Source organism: Lepidothrix coronata, unplaced genomic scaffold (assembly GCF_001604755.1).
Source record: "Lepidothrix coronata isolate B3197 unplaced genomic scaffold, Lepidothrix_coronata-1.0 Scaffold74, whole genome shotgun sequence".
Lineage (NCBI taxonomy): Eukaryota > Metazoa > Chordata > Aves > Passeriformes > Pipridae > Lepidothrix > Lepidothrix coronata.
This window is the reverse complement of record NW_016690254.1, coordinates 821612-838590: the sequence shown is the minus strand read 5'-3', so window position 1 is coordinate 838590 and position 16979 is coordinate 821612. Positions and strand designations below refer to the sequence as shown.

At 41.0% G+C, this 16979-nt stretch overlaps 1 protein-coding gene across 1 annotated transcript; it reads right to left on the bottom strand.

The window, feature by feature from the left end:
• NOM1 (nucleolar protein with MIF4G domain 1) lies at window positions 1-15138 on the bottom strand. The gene is made up of 11 exons (XM_017819356.1): window positions 13963-15138; window positions 13065-13189; window positions 11933-12128; window positions 9629-9952; window positions 9004-9114; window positions 7722-7889; window positions 7022-7143; window positions 3109-3241; window positions 2608-2739; window positions 1804-1913; window positions 1-949 (listed from the first exon to the last, which is right to left on the bottom strand). The coding sequence occupies exons 1-11, from the start codon at window positions 15136-15138 to the stop codon at window positions 772-774; spliced, it is 2775 nt and encodes a 924-aa protein (XP_017674845.1). The 3' UTR covers window positions 1-771.
• Window positions 15139-16979: the final 1841 nt, after the last annotated feature.

Here is a 16979-nt window from a genome sequence, read left to right as displayed (position 1 = left end):
TGTTTTACAGAAATGTACACCATTTATTTTAAACATCTGATTGGAAGATGTGAGCAAATTCTTAAAGAAGGTGTTCTCTTATTAAATATTCATATTGATGATATTCTTTATCTTTTTTACGCAAGTGATTAGGCAACTCCAATTCTAAAGCTGTGGAAAACAGGCTAAAAAAATGCAATAAAATTACGCTGTGATGTCTAAACCCAATATAATTGGGCAAAGTCAGATCTTCAAGTCACTTTACGAGAGCTTTGAATCCAACTGAAGATCTTTTTCCTGACCAACAGTCAGGGAAACAATTCACAGAATTAGCAAATAACTTCCAACACTTTAAGAAAAAAGTTGATTTCTTCCCAAACCGACTCACCAGTACTTGTGCCATCTAGTGGCCCCTTTCTTTAGGCAAGTGCCTTTAGTTAAGGCTGCTTATTTATTATTTATGGTGCCATTATTTTACAATTTCAAAAGGTTAGAATGTGCAATGCAGAACACTGCTGCTGACTGAGAGTATCATGGAAGAGAAATTCATCCTCTTCTCCAGATACCAACTATCAACACGAAGCACTTGTATAAAAAAGGGACATGACAAAAATATATTCCCTTTCTTCAAAAAGGCCTCGTATCCCCTTCAATTAAAACTCTCACTAGTGTGTAGAGCAAAGTAACTATATTTACATTAAAAAATGAATCCTTTAGAGTAAAATGGCCCTCCTCATTCTCAATTATTCGGGTCTGAAATATTTTTCTGTATGCTTTATCAGAAAAACAGAACTATAGCTTCAATTTGGGTTCTTTTGCCTCCAAAGCCTTGGTTGCTACTTCAACTCTTTCTTTTAACAAGTTAGCTTCTTCAGCACTCTTTTGAGCCTGTGCATGTTTCAGTAAGAAGTGGGTAAGGAAGAGTTTCAAGCCTTCCCGTAGCATTCCCAGTTTGGGGTTGTCTGATACCCTGTAAAGATACAGATAAAAAATATTATTTACTCTTCTGCCATTTCAGAAGTTTCTTAATTTTCTTCATCTTCTTCAAACAGAGACATAGAAAAACCCCAAACTATAAAAGGAGCTTTACTGAAGAGGCTTTCAAATTACCAAGTCTGGTTTGGCAAACAGCCCAAACACTCAACATACAACTGGCCCTCAACAATAAAATAGAATACTGCAGCCTCAGACTTGCTTTATGTAAACAATTACATTACAGCAAAAAATGAGGCAAACATTGTGTTCAAACTTCCTTGTGTTAAAAGATCACCACCTAATTTCTTCTCGCTTCATGTGATATTGCAAGTCTTATCCACTCAAGTCCTCAGCATCTTCAAGGACGGAGACTTCCCAGCCTCTTCAGGCCACCCAGTCTCGTATCAAAAATAAGATTTTTCAGACAGTGTTGATGAAAATCCCATAACGAAATCCCCCAAACCTCTCCCTCATTAGTACTACTTTATTTTTCCTTCTTAACATACCTCCTAGCAATGACTGCTGGCAGAGTGAATCCCACTGCACACAGATGGTACAGCAACAGGGGAAGCAGGTAATTACAGAGCTCATGAAAATCCTTTCACCAACATGATACATTGAATATTTGAAAGCTTTAGTTTGTGTAACACTCGTTATGCTGCATCTCTGTCAGAGCCTGTGCCAACACACAAGTGATACACTTCCTGCACTCACCCAGGAGAGCTGACTTTTAAGGGATGGCTGATGTGTGGAAAAGGCATCATGTAACTCCAAACAAAATAAGCAAACTTCTTATCTTCCTAATTACTCCCCAACAAGGGTTCCCTGGAGATCTCTCTGATCACTTACCTCATAAAAATGTCAGTCAGTTCTTCAGCATCTGCTTTGATTAAGAGTGTGCTTAATACTTGTCGCAAGAAACGGACTTTGGGTTTGTCTAGTTCACTAAATTCAATTACCTGGTAGGCAGAGGGAGAGAATTAGATTAATTCAAGTATTTCAAACAGCTGTCTTCTCTTCTAAATGAACAGCAAATGAACAGCTCTTAGCACACCAACTGGCCTCTGCATATACTGAGTCTTGACTTTGGCACAGAAGAATTAGCTGAGAATGCTGCCTCCAAAAGCCAATCAATAAGGAAAGCAGAGAATCTTCTAAGGAATAGAAATCTACTAGTACCAGAATACCATATCAACTAGGTAAATACTTCATAAGTACCTAGGACAGTCCATTTAATTGCCTGTTTAATTTCAACTATCCTTATAATAAGATTCTATGGACTTCCCATTCTGAAATCCAGATGCTCAGTAGATTTCCTTTCTTGTCTAATAAAAATCAACATCAGCTAAAAATCACAGCACAAAATCCACTGCTAAAGCCTGTTAATGAAGGAGCCTCAGTTCCAACTCTGGATACTCTAAAGAAAATAATCTTAAAACTGTAGATTTGCTGTATGCTCAGGTCACCACAGGTTCTCCTTCCCCCAAATGACAGCACTACTGTAATCAAATGGAATAATTTGCTAAGCTTAGAACAAATTTTGCCTTAGCATAATCAGCTAAAGTACCATCTGGGTAAGAGAGAAAACACACCTTCCACAGAACTAGAAAAAGAAAGGAAAACAAAGAAAGATTTGGAAAGAGACACACCAACCTTGAGAACTGAAAGTGGCAGTGACTTTGTCCTTATTAAGTGAGCCAACAGTGAAACCAAGTTGGAGATGGCAGCAGCTGACAGGTTTTCTAAGTCTCTGATTTTGTCCCAAATACTGAACTGAAATGTCACCTAGGGGTCAAAGGTAAAAACAGTAATCCTACAAATCAAGCAGCTGTTTAAATGAGTAACAACATAACAAACCTATTGACCTTCTATTCTTTACGAGCCCTCTGTTAATTAACAGAAATGCTTGATCAGACTGTTCCAATTCTTTTAAAATGCATGAAACAGAAGAAAGCAAACCTTCTGCAGTAGTAATTTTATTTCCTACTCATATCTGACCACAAGTATGCCTTCCTGAATGCACAGCTATACCAGCAGAATTTTTCCCTGGGATCAAGATCCTAACAGGCATGCATCCATCCTCAGGTATTTAATAATTGTTTTCCTAACCACAGTTATGACACTAAACCAAAGAAGGAACAGGTTTTTCTTTACCTGAAATCGTCTTTCATATCCACAAAACTTGCTAGCCAGAAATGCATAGAAGGGGTTAAATGTCTTCTCCTGTAAGCAGCAGTACAGGACGACATGAACTATTTCTCTCTCCTGCTGATCTTTCAGTCCAAGCCTAAAATTTAGCAAGAGGATGAGAATCATTTAGTAAGGAAAAAATCACTGATGCAAAGTAAGAGCTACAGTCGACATCTGAGAGTAATACTTTAAAAAAACCCTCCAAACATCACATTAAATTTACTTGTTAGAAAGTTCTTATGAAGCCTTTCAAATATTGAATGGACTCAAAAATTTAGGACTGTGAGCTAAACCAATATCCTGGTATGGCAATGTGGAAATGCTACAGTATTATGGGTGTTAAAGGAGTGGCTGCAAGAGCAAGACCTCAACAGACAGAAGTGGAATGATGCAAGTGTAATCACTCCCTGTTGGAAGGAAAGGTAGCCCACTCCATGTTTGTAGCTCTCCACAAACTAAAATAGAGGAGAGGGCACAGTTACTATGGTTGTGCCTTTGAGCACAGCAGTAGGACTGCAGCAAATGTTGCTGCACAGATACCACTACAAAGGTTAAACAGTGGAACAAGAACTGTAGGGCCCCGTTGCTGTTATCTCACACTTGTACCTATGGCCATGGGAGGAAAAACAGCCTTTGGATTCACTGGAGAAACACGTCCAGGGTGCTTCACTTCCGTGGTACTTAGTAGGGATAAGAAAATATTCTAAGGTGTTTTTCCTACTTAGTTGGTGATATGAATTTTTTTAATCTGTATGTCAACTCCATCATACTTGAAATCCATTTTTGTTTGATAGCAGCCTAAGAGGATGCAGTCAGTGATTTCAAAGCACCTTAGAAAAAAGCCTGAAGAAAACAGTATCTATGACTACTTATGCTGGCTGCCTCTGTATGAAGGCCAAGCACTGAACAGCCTTCCAGTCTAAAGGAGGGCTGAGACACTTTGGCAGGGAATGGTAACTAACTGGCAATGCACATGGTCTGTGAATAATATGATTTAACTTCTAGGGCTGCCAAATGCTTGGCAGCATTAAAACCAATTAAAATGAAAAATGCTTCGTATTATAATCTGAAAAATATCAAACAAAATTCTTCTCATTGCTTCAAGCTCAAGTTTCACATGGCATTAGTACAACTCAAGCATACTTTCTAACCAGGTTTGATTCCACTGGAACTTGCCTGCAGAGTAGTTTGTCATTGCTTGATTCTACTACCCCTCGTTTGTATACACCCCCAGACATCTGCATTGCATTTGATCACAGACACACCAGATTAACAGAGAAAAATACTGCTGGTTAAGCCAAAACTCCACAGAATTTAAGGTTTTACAGTAGGAAAATCTGTGATGATTTCTAGGCTGATTGCTAATGAGCAGTGAAAACTTAGAAGTCTTCTTCTCCAAAAGAGACCATCACTGTGAGTGCTGTGTCTGTGATATAACTCACCTGCTCCCTCATCAGCCAAGTTCTGTCTGATTTTAGTACAGAGCAACTAAAAGGGCTTTTTACAAATATACAGGTTTTCAGCCACTGGACGTGCTTTTAATAGATGACTCGTGAAGTTACACTGTAATTACTGATTTGGTACACTCTCTTTTTCCTTCTTTATCATCACTTCTATCATAACTTGCTTATTTAGGAAATACTCATGTTGCCAGACAGTTGTAACCAAGTAACAACACTTGGATATTCAGTTTTGTTCTTACCTTCACTTTTTCATAGAACTAGCAGTATTGTATCTTTTCAGACCTAGCATTCCTAAGTATTTAAATTTGAAGAGTCTGGACTGTCTTTCACTGCTGAGCTTCACCATAAACCTGTACAGATTTCATAAACCCAATAATATCTGATAAAGAATGTGCAACCACCTCACCAATTAAATCATTCATGAGTTACAGTATTCCCATGGACTTGTATGTGTTGATTGCTTTAAGAATTTCCCACCATTAAATGGGATAACTGCCTCTGATGTAGGTTATTTACTGCCAGCAGAAGCCTGCCTCTAAGTGGGTTAGTTGTCACCAGCTGAAGTCCAAGACTATCACTGCCTTCAGATCAAAATTAGCAACTCTCAAACCCACCTTTTAAAAGTCAGCTCAAATTATTTCAGTAGATACAATCACTTTCGTAGATACTCGCTATCCTGAATTACACAGCCCACTACAGCAGGATAAGTGAGCCTCTTAAAAAGTGTTAATATCTTCTGCGATGCAAAGTTTCTCATATTCCTTATCTCTACCAAACAACTTTTAAAACTGCCTCTCCATCAAACTGAAGCAGCATTCACTTCCTCTCCTGAGTGAAACTGTGGGTGTGAAGGAGGTGTGGCCTTTCAAGCTCATGAAGAAGATCAAGTCGCTCGCTCTCTTCTTTGTCTCCAGTGATTTCCCAACCCTCCCTTTACATTTACTCCTCTGCAATCACAAGCTCAGCCACTTCAGGGAACTGTTCTGGCTTCAAACTAATTGCTTTCATTTGCAGTAAGGAGGAGAAGGACTAGCAAAACTATAGTAGCCTGGATTTTAAATAGTTTAAATTATCCTTCAGCCACACCTCAACTCTGCCAGCAGACCTAGCAGAAGGTCAATCAACAAGAACAGTTAAAATACTTCTTTATATGCTCTTCCTCATGAGACTGACATCAAACATATGAATATAAATTCCCATCCACTCTGAAACACATGTTCACATTGAAATTAATTCCTTCACTGACAGTTCTGTGTACTTTCCACTATACTCTGCCAGATGTGGGCAGATTAGGGAATTCCCCTCTCCGAGTTTGCTGTACAAAATCCTTACCAACACACACCAGGCAATTTGCAGAGGGTTTTTCTGCCAAGCCTGTATGTATTCAGATTTGTGTACTAGTTTAAATAGTACAGATGAGAGTCAAACCCAATTTGCAAATTGAGCTACCAGGTCTTGGCAAGAGCTGCAGCAGCAGCAGCTAATTTCTTTTAATTGAACAGGCCATATTAAGATATTGGAATGACTCCATCACAGTCTTAAATCCAAGCTGTGTTTTGCAGAAGTGGCATTTAATCAAATATTAGTTGACTTTATTACAAAGTCTGTTTTGGTTTGGTAAGCAAATTAAATAATTGCATGCCACCCTGGCAAAACAATTCCTTTGAATTACAAGGCTGTGACAGAAAAGTTCAGACCTGATCTCTCCCTTCCCACTTACTTAATAGTCTCACAATTAATATTCTGACAAACACAAAGAATAGGTTAGTTTGAGGTTTTCCCTGATCACATCTTGTTCTAAGGAGCTGTTTGCCAAGGGGGAAGGAAACTGGTCTTAATGCGAAATGTGACCCTGGAGCAAAGCCAAAGCTAATAAATTCTGCAAGAGGGAAGTGGAGGTGCTAGAACACTACCAGGTCATGCAAGTATGGGCAGAGACCTACAAGATGGCTTAACAAGGTGGCAAGAAGTCAAGGAAGTGGCAGAAGTACAGAAACCACGGAAATCCAGCTACAAAACCAAGAGATGTTCTGCAGGGTCTTTTGGTCTGTCTCTGTAAGGGAACAAGCCTGCAACAGCCTTCCATCCACTGGACTGGGACACAGCTCCAATGCAAAAAGATACAGGCTCCTTATGCCAAAAGATGCCATAAATCACAGTTATAGCTGTGAGTGACAAGAACAGGGGCTACACCTTTCCTCTGACTGCCAGTCAGTTCTGCCTGCCCCCATTAGCCCTTATAACAGGGTTTTGGTCCCTTCTCCTACCCTTTCACCCTACATGGATCCCTAGCTATTCACTTCTTTTAATTGTACTATCAATTAAATGCTCTTAAGCCCATTTAATGCTATTTTTCCAACCCATTCAGTGCTATTTTTAGTTCTGGGTTGTCTTCTGTTCTAGTCTGTACTTACTTGAGCAGCTTTTCAAAGGCATCCATGAAGTCTTCACTTGTCATCAAGACACAAAAAATACTTCTCCTGATATCAGTGTTCATTCTCTGCTTCCGAGCAAGCTCCATTATCTTTGAACTCACCTGAAAATAAGGTTATATGCTATTATAGTTATGAATTATGCTTGATTTAAGAAAGCTACTTCTGTGCAGCCTTGAATAATACCACTAATGAAGCTCTCCAGTAAAGTGTGAATCAGCAATCCAAAGGTCCTGAGCTTTTGTCCAGAGGCACGGGCATCATCAGGAGCTTTTTCAAATATGGAAATACATTTTAATCCATTTTAATTGTGCCAATCATTTTTTAAGACGTGCTTCTCTAATGTAAGTCACCATGACCATCTCACCACATTACTTTTAGAATCAGCTTGGATATATGCCACAGATAGACAACACTACTAGCAAATCCACTTCTAAATCAAGTCTCTTCTTTCACTTTTGCAATTCCACAGGATAAGAAACAGCAAGCTATACCAAAATATTTGTAGTAACAGCTTTTGTGAAGTGCATCAGTACATTTTAAAAAACATAACAACAGAATTTACAGTCTTACAAGTGCCTGTGAAAGTCTTTTTGGTGCACTCTGAAATGAACTTATTCACCTGTATGAAGAACCTTCAAAAGATCACAAACACTTAAGACTTGTGACTGCCTGGATTTACCTTTCCTAAATGCAGTTTTTGCTGAGTCCTGCTGTTTGTATCACTGATCATTGGTGCTCCACTCCAGGATGACCCCACGATCCACCACCGACCAACGTGATCGGCACTGAGCAGAGATTCCAGGGAGACGCGGAGCTGAGTGTCTCTTCCCAAACCACCGCTGCGAACCTTGAGTGACAAAACACAAACAAAAACCAACACAAAAGCTTTTATTTGAAACTTTTTTTTTTAAAAAAAGAGAACAACAAATATTTTAATTACTTAAAATTACTTTTAAACAAATACTTTAAACAGGTAAGTTAATCTCCATACAGGTCTTCCCATGTTTCCTGCCCAACCTTTGTTTCAGTCAGCAGCCTGAAAAGGATTTACAAGCTCCCCATATGCTGTAATTTTTGAAATTCAAAAAGTTGGCTAAATCTACATGTAGAAGCTCTTGATATTTTTTTAGTTTTAAAAAGGAGATAATAAATGAAAAAGTAGCCATCTTCCAATCACAAAATTTGACTGGAATTCCGACAATGCTGATACCGATGATTTGCGGCATCTTACAATCTGGTCACGATTTTCCTTTTGAACACTTGGGATTAAATAAAACGACACCAGAAACTGCCTTAAGTTCTGCACAGTTCAAAAAAATAACAAAAATGTTAAACTCTTTGAACAAAATAAGAATTTTCAACAAAAGAGTCTAGAAGTGTATCAGGAAGACCGTGAAAATTTAAGAGAGGAAATTCTACAAACTAGGTTACCTAGCTTGTTTTTGTCTGACCTATTATACTAATATGCACATCCAGCACTTATAAATTACTTTCATCCCTTTTATACTGGGTTGTTCTAGACAAACTGCCCTCTGTCACAAAAAAAAAAAAAAAAAAACACAAAAAAAACAAGAAGAAGGAACATCCAGCTTTTCTGAAGTGTTAGACTTCCAAAATAATTCTGGTGAAGCAAGGAGCAGGTGTGCACATCCAGAACCAGAATTTGTCATATTGACTCATTTCTTCTACACAATCATTAAACATCTAACAATCTTTTTCATATACCTTTTATAGGACTTTGAGGCAAAGTCTTTGGCTAAGTATTTATGTCCTTTCTCAAACTGTTCTGCCGAAGGCTGGATAAGGAGATAAAAGTTAATGATATAAGAAGTGATTTCTGTCCACCAGTTTCAGACTGTTAAATGAATTAAAATACTACAGTCCATCAAGCCAACATACAATACAGATAATTACTCCTGGTTTAAGGATAACTGGGCTACACATGCCAAGAAAGTTCTCACCAGTGTTCTTTGCAACTTGCGGAGTCTTTCGACTGGCTCAGGATCGTAACCAGGGATCTTCCTCATGTCATTATTCCTTAGTGCCAACATAGTCTCCAGCATAAAACGAACCTATCAGGAAAAGAAATGTTTCTGTGGGTTATGTGCTGTGGGTTTATTAAATACAGTAGAGAGTGTACTTTGAAACTACAACTCTGTGAGAATAAGCAGCTCAGCTGGAAACAAAGGTTTAAGATTACATGACTACAAAGGGATGTTTACTTTAACCCCTATTATATTAATTTGTGTACAAGCTTCAACTCAAAGCTTAATCTGTTAAACACCACGTCTCAGTGACCATTTTTTGAAGTGTACGAAGTATCATCAAACAGAAGCCCTGTCCATTGCATAAGACATAAAACAGTCCTGTGTCACCATCACAAGCATTTTGGTGTCTGTGTCCTAAGTACTAACAGAGCAAGACAGAAAAGAAGAATGCAAATAAATGGATGCAACAACCAAACACTAATGGTAATTTAGAACATAAGTAGAACATAGCAGAAAATATTTTTCTAAATTAAGTAACGTATCCAGGTACTTATTAAAGTCTATTGAAATGATAAAATCCTTAAAAACACACACATACCCTAGTCTGATCCTGGAATTTCTTCTCTGCTGTGCTTGCTTTCCTCTGGGCTTCAGTAATCAGTTCCTTCAAAGCCAATGCATCATCTTTTCTTAAGGAAAAGCCCACGTTTTTCAGAAGAAACAAAATCAGCTCAATCTCTTTTTCAGTGAAAGTGCTAACAAGCTTTTTCAGAATATCAAAGATCAGCAGGCAATGAACCACATGGAAGTTATAGAGATGAGCAATCAAGGCAAGCAGATTTTCACATTCCTTCCCTTCAGCATCACTTTTACAGAGTTCATCAAATTTCTTCACCACAGCTTCCAAAAAGTGAGCACCGACCTGGCAACAATTCCATTAAAGGGAGAAAAAAAACACATCCAGCAGTTAACTGTAAGTAGATTTTACAGACATCTGTAAAACATTTATTTTTGGGTCACTGCCACTGTTAATTTTAAAGAAATATTGTTGCTCCTTTCAACTATTACGGATGTTCTAAATTTGCATGCGCAAACATCTAAGTGGTGTGATGTTTTCAAAAAAGTTTATGTTATTTACACCTCATATATGACATCCAGTTGTCTTTTAAAGCCTGCGCAAGAAAAACACGTTATAAACTTACAGTACACATACATCAGCATTTGTTTACATAATTTTCATGGACAGATATAAGCAATTTTCCAGCTGTCAGGCTAGCATGCTGCTACTGCTAGTCATTCATCCAGTAAAAGCCAAACACATCACTGAGTTCAGCATTCCAGAACAAAATCCTTAACAGGGGGATAAAAAATAATATTGTGAAACAACCCCCAAAATACCGAGTTTTCACAGCTTAGGCTGATTTTGAAGTGGGGATAATTCTTAGCCATTTGTCAGTGATACAGTTTAGAAAAGAAACTTTGGAATCTCTGTATTTCTGAAGAGAGGGTTGATGCTCAAGACTGGAATTAGAAAGCATACCACAACATTGCTGCTAAACAAGACTCTACCCATTATTATGGTGCTAAAATCTGCTGACTGTTCTTATGAAAACCAGGAGTCCCAGCAGCAGCACTGACTTGCATTACAAGCCTTGACTAGCTCAGGTTTTAACTATCCAATGACTGCGCAAATGTATAAACACAGCTACTGGAATCTCAACTTCTGCATTGCTCAACCTAATCTTCAATCCAGCTGTACTATCACACTTTCATGTAATGCATATTCTACATTTATTTTACAGAAAAAAATAAATGGGGTTTTATAATAAACTGAAATACTTCAGTCTTGGATTGAAAGGTGCTGTGTAACCAACCCAGTGGTACAGAACAGAGTCTGGATATCATCTACCAATTTCTGACACCTATTAGTATATCTGTATCTAAACCTCATCACCAGGTATTTTGCAAAGTTTCAACTTCTGAGAAGATTTTGATTCTGTTCTTAATACAGCTTTGCAGTATTACATTATATTTCCAGTCAGAACTGCCATTCAAGCAGAAGGGTGACAAAATAAAAGTTTAGTATCAAGGCTGCACGGAGAAAGCTGCTGTAATTGCATCCATCTGATATTTAATATGGTTTCAGAGCCAGTATTCAGGCCACTATATGACAAACCCAAGAACTTGCATCCATACACCTTTTGCATTGAGATGCAGGAAAAAAAAAGTGTAATTTGATGGGAACATGGTGCTAAAGCTCCTCAGTTCCCTGACAGACATTTCATTGAAATTAGCTAAAATCTTTGACATCAGTAGCTTCAGCATTTCCCTAACAGTAAGTAAAAGAGATTTTTTCTCAATTATTCATCAAGCTTAAAAACACAAAAGAAAATTCCCCCCAAAACTACCATGCTTTTTGAAGTTTTTTATATTCCAGAGCATTATTATACCTACTTAATTCCACTGATGATTTGGGTTAGAAAAGAACTTATTTCCACCAATGTGAAAGGGCTTCTGTAACTGTAACACTTTTCTTATCTGGATACACATAATTCAAAATCAATACCCTCAAATACCCAAGAGAATAGAAATGGATTAGTGTAATTAAAGGGGGGAGAATTTGAAGTTTAAAAATTTTTGGTTCCTGGATGCAGAAAGATGGTGGTTTTAAAGCTGACCAGTGGTAACTCACGGAGGAAATAAAATCAGATAAAGCAACAGACTTGGACCCTTTCACTTGTGGACACCTTGCAAATAAGTTACAATTACTGATGAAACTCAACTAATGATGCTTTTTAGTGACACGCATTTAAAAATGACACGGCAATCAAAACAAAACATCAAGGAAAACACTCTACACTGCGTATTATTAAACAAAATTAGTCCCAGATGCAAGAATTACCTCAATTCCTACATTGTGATGAAGAATGCTAACCAAAAGGACATGCTCCATCACCAACCTCGTAGGCATGGCAACCGCAGTGACACAGGCGTTCATGAGAATATCTGTCAGAGTGTCATTCATGTCCTTTCTGCTGTTGGCCATGTAGAGCTCTTCCATCTGTCCACTAATGGAGGACAAGTTTGGTTCACTCAACCTATGGAGAAACAAAATCCATTGTTCACTTTCTCTTCTCTTTACACAGTTCCACAATTTTGAGTTTACCCAGCAAACAATAATTTTTTTAGAGAAATTAGAGTGGCTTAAGAAAAGATTTAAGGTTGAAAAAATGACTGGAAGGAGCCTTTTGTATTTTTCTGTGCTCACTAAACTAAAAAAGTAATATATTTAATTCTGGTGTAGCTTTTTAAAAAATATTTACATGTAAAAACACATTAGCAGCACTTATAAAGCACTGTTGATGTGCTTACTGTCACACTGAACAGATTTATTAAGAAAACAGACTGTGCTTAGCAGTTGTAACTATAGCACATCACAGTCTTTGAAGAAATGAACCATGCAAATAATTCCTACTGTAACATACAAGGTGTATCAAATTTCGAATGACTGAACAAACTCTAGTCTGCATATTACAGATAACAGATAAAATGCCGTTAGATTTCTTATTTAAAAAATATTCTAAAATTACAATGAATGTTCATTATTTTTTTCTGTTCTGAAGTACTTTAATTTAGGAAGTGTTCCTCCTTCTCAGTCATAGTGCTAGAGAAATTTAATAATTAAAAAAAAAAACAACAGAGTTTTTTTTGGGAAGGAGTTAAAGCTCAGACTGAGGGTTTTTTGTAAGCATATTCCAACTGACACTTAGTGAATTATACCTACCACTTGCAGGCAACTGCTGTGTGGAATTCTGCCCAATCTTAAATTTATTTTCTAGATTTTTCAATGTCTATAATGACTAACTTTGAAGAATTTATATCAACACAGATAATTATTCTTAACAATAGCAGACATGATTGCCAACTTAAAATCAGCTTGTGGAGAGAAAAGTCACATCCTTGTCACTTGGCTTTGACTGATGAGCACTGTCACACTGAACCAGAAAGATTAACAACTTTCCTTATTACATTACCTATTAATGAGGCCATTCACCATTTTCTTCAGTCTTCCCAATTCTTCTCTTTTCTTGTCATCTAGTGTCTCCTGAGCTCTCCTTACTTGAGGGGGAACATACTTTGTAGCACTGTGATTATGACTCTTACCAGGAAAAGAAGAAAACAAGATACCAGATGAAACCAGGATCTTAAATACTTGAACATCAACATACATTTCTATTTAAGATTAATACACCAAACTTAAAGATAAATCTTATTATCTAATAACCAATGCCAAAGGAACAAAATACAGAAAAGAAGCAGGCAAGAAGTTACCCTTTACGACCGACTTAACAGCAGGAAAGCCCCTCTTCCCTATACATGAAATTTTCTTTACGTTATGGTTACTAAAACCTGACATCCTATGTTTTACCCAGGTTTTATCAGTGACAGTTTAGGTTAGCGCCATGAGGGCTCTGTGACCTCCTCTCCTCCACTCATGCTACAAGAACTAACACAGGCAGGACCTCTGGGATCATTCAGAAGTAACACTTCGGTGTGTGACAGATGCTAATTTTAACACAAGCTGTCTTTGCCCACAGCAGAAGTGCTTAAGGATATTCTCACACTCTAAAGCCAGAGTAGCTCCAGATCCCACGTGCCTTAGGTATTACCAGCCACCATCCTGATTTGGGGTGGTGTCTATCAGCTCTCCATGTCTATCAGCTGTCCCTAGGTCTTGGGAGACCTCTCAAGTCAACACTGCTGCTGGGCCAGGTGTGGTTTTGAACCAGGACAACACTTCACGTGGCCCGACTGGACAGCAAACACCTGTGCTTTACAGAGGCGATGTAACTCTGCTCTGTGTTCTGGTCACCGCATGTCCTTTGAGCAGCAGGTTTGTGTTATCAGAGGCGAACATCCCACCTCTCCTACCTCATCCTCCTCTTCATCCTCCTCCTGCTCCAGGGGCTCGCTGGCCTCTGGCTCCTCGACGTTCTCGGGGGATGAGGACGAGCTCTCGCTCTCCCACTGTCCTTCCTCGTCATCTACCTCGGAGGGGTCTGAGGCGTCTTCCTGATCCTCCTCATCATCCTTCACTTCCTCCTCCTCCTCCTCCTCCTCCTCCTCGTCGTCGTCCTCCGGCTCCGGCGGGCGCTCCCGCGGCTTTGGCTTGGTTTCCTTCTCTTTTCCCTCCTCCTCCTCGTCGTCGCTGCTCTCGCACAGCCTGCTGAGCCCAGCCCGGGTGCCCAGGGCTCCCAGCACGTATCCCAGCCCGTCCCGCAGGAAACTCTGCGGTACCCGCTCGACCGCGGGCCCCTCCTGCTTCCTGCGCCGCTTCCCGAGTCCCAGCTGCCGCTCCAGCCGACGGATCTCCTTCTCCTCCTCCTCGTTGGCCTCCAGCAGGGCCCGTTTCCGCGCCGAGGCGGCGGCGGCGGCCGAGGGGGCCGAAAGGGCTGTCGATGTCGGTGCCGACACCGGGCCCGGCCGCTGTTTCCCGGCGGCGGGCGAGGTCGGGGCTGCGGGGCGGGCGGCAGGAACCGGCTTGGCTGGAGCATGTTTAGCCGGAGCGGGCTTGGCCGGAGCAGGTTTAGAAGAGTACGGCTTGGCAGGAGCAGGCTTGTCCGGGTCGGCGGGAGCCTCCATCGGCTCCCCGCGTTGGAGCCGTCGCCGTCGGCTCCGCTTGAGCCTGCGCTTCTCCTTCCTGGCGTCCCGGCGGCTCCTGCGGCTCTGCCTCTCCGAGTCCCTCAGCAGGGCCAGCGGCGGCTGGTCGCCGGCCGCCTGCACGAAGTCGTGCACCGCCTGCCGCAGCCGGTCCAGCTTCCCGCCGCGGCGGGCGCGGGCAGCCCCCGGCCGCCTCATCCCCTTCGCGCCGCCCGCCGCCACGCCGCGCCTGGGCGCCGCCATCTTGGGGCAGGGCCGCACCGCCTCTTCCGCCGCGCGGCCGCCATGGTGGGCACAGCGCCCCCTGTTGGGCGGCGCCTCAGGCCGCCCCAGCTCTGAAGGGGAGGGACCCTTGTGACCCCACACCGGTGGAGATCCCCCCTTTTGTGCATATATATATTTAAGAATTCCAGAGTCAATTAAGTTGGAGAAGACTTTCGAGATCATCGAGTCCTACCTTTGACCGAACATGACCATGTCAACTAGACCGTGACGCTGAGTGCCACTTCCAGTCTTTTCTTAAACACCTCCAGGGACGGTGACTCCACCACCTCCCTGGGCAGCCCGTTCCAATGTCTAATCACCCTTTCTGTGAAGAAATTCTTCCTAATGTCCAACCTAAACCTCTCCTGGCACAGCTTGAGACTATGTCCTCTTGTCGCTGGTTGCCTGGGAGAAGAGACCGACCCCCACCTGGCCACAACTTGTCAGGCAGTTGTTGGAGAGCCATGAGGTCACCTCGAGCCTCCTTTTTTCCAGGCTAAACACCCCCAGCTCCCTCAGCTGCTCCTCATAGGACTTGTGCTCCAAACCCTTCCCCAGCTCAATTGCCCTTCTCTGGACATGCTCCAGAAAGAAAACATAAGGCTTGTCTATCTTCTTACACCAGAGACTGGAACAATTTGTCTCTCACAGCCCTGGCTGCGGTCACAAGGCCCCCATTGGGCACGAGGCTCTTGCTGATGCTGCTCGAGGTGCTGAGACACACCAGAATCCCGGCCTCTCCTCCACCTGCCCAGACCCACATTTTAAACCCCTTCCAACCCTGCCAAGCTCAGGTGTCTCTTCCTGAGCGTGCCAGAGACAACGTCCACGGTCTCTGTGGAAGTGCTGGCTGCTCTTGGGACATTTCCATCCACAGCAGGGTGCAGGACAAGTGTCCCTGCCACAGGGACGTATCCTCCCTGCTCTGCACAGCCAGTGACAACTTGTCTGTCGTCTATGTGATCAGCAGGAATTAAATGTCCCATGGCGGTTTGCTGCTGTCAGCAGGAAAACCAATTGGTTGGTCTTATTTTTAGTCTCTTTGCTGTGCTCCGGGGCTATGCAGCCTGCTGGGTGCGTGCCGGTTCCAGTCACGTCTGGCAGATGCCCGGAGTTTCTTAAAACACTGAATTTCCCCCAGTTTCATCAAAAACTGGGCAGAGCAAAGAATTTCTCGGCTGAAAAAAGTGCCACCAGATGAGCTCAAACCTCAGCAGACACCAGAAAAACATAACTGAAAGCCAGCACATATGACCCAGTTTCAGAAAAAGGTTTGGTCTCGAATCTCCTGTGGGGACCAAATCCATAGGAAGTCAGGCTTCATTTTGTTTGTTGTTGTTGCACTCCTGACCTCTCTTGGACAATGAAGTACTGCATAGGACTTATATTTTACCTGAAAATTTAATATGGCTTTATTACTCTGAAGATTAGTTGTGTCTTTCTATGCATTTTTCCATATTCTCTGATTACATCATATGTCCTAGATGACCCATGCCTCAGAAATCTAGCTTTCTCAAGGGTGATGCATAATGAATCTTTCACCCTCAGTGACAAGATACGTTGCATTGATTTGTCAAGGCATTCCCTTTGCTACATTTTAAACTATATATTATGCTGTAATTTATTGCCAGGCCACTCTTTATTCATGCACAGATGGCTCCATGCATTTTGCATCTTATTTATAGATTTATTGATAACAGTAATCCAGCAGCATACCAGAATGCAAGATAAATACAGCTGAATATAATTTGAGAAAATATTAGGTGCTTTTAAAACTTCGAGATTTGCATCTTCCTTCTGTCTCATCATGTAATTTGTCATTCAGGGCAACAGAGCTTTCCAATAATGTGAAATTTCATGTATTTTCAAAGAGAGAAAGTGCCAATATTTGCCTTCTTCAGTGCTTTATGTCACAAAGCAAATTATGAAAAACATGTATTTTGCTGAGCTCCATAATCCCCAATTTGAGTGAAAATGGGCATGCTACTTTTGCACAAAAATACACAATTAGAATAATTATTACC

Coding starts and splice junctions, on each gene's coding strand:
- NOM1 (XM_017819356.1), bottom strand. CDS start 15,138: ATGATCTCGAAAGTCTTCTCCAACTTAATTGACTCTGGAATTCTTAAA. Junction 12,129..13,064: donor GTGAATGGCCTCATTAATAG/GTAATGTAATAA, acceptor GTTTCTCCATAG/GTTGAGTGAACCAAACTTGT. Junction 950..1,803: donor CTGACTGACATTTTTATGAG/GTAAGTGATCAG, acceptor GTATCTTTACAG/GGTATCAGACAACCCCAAAC.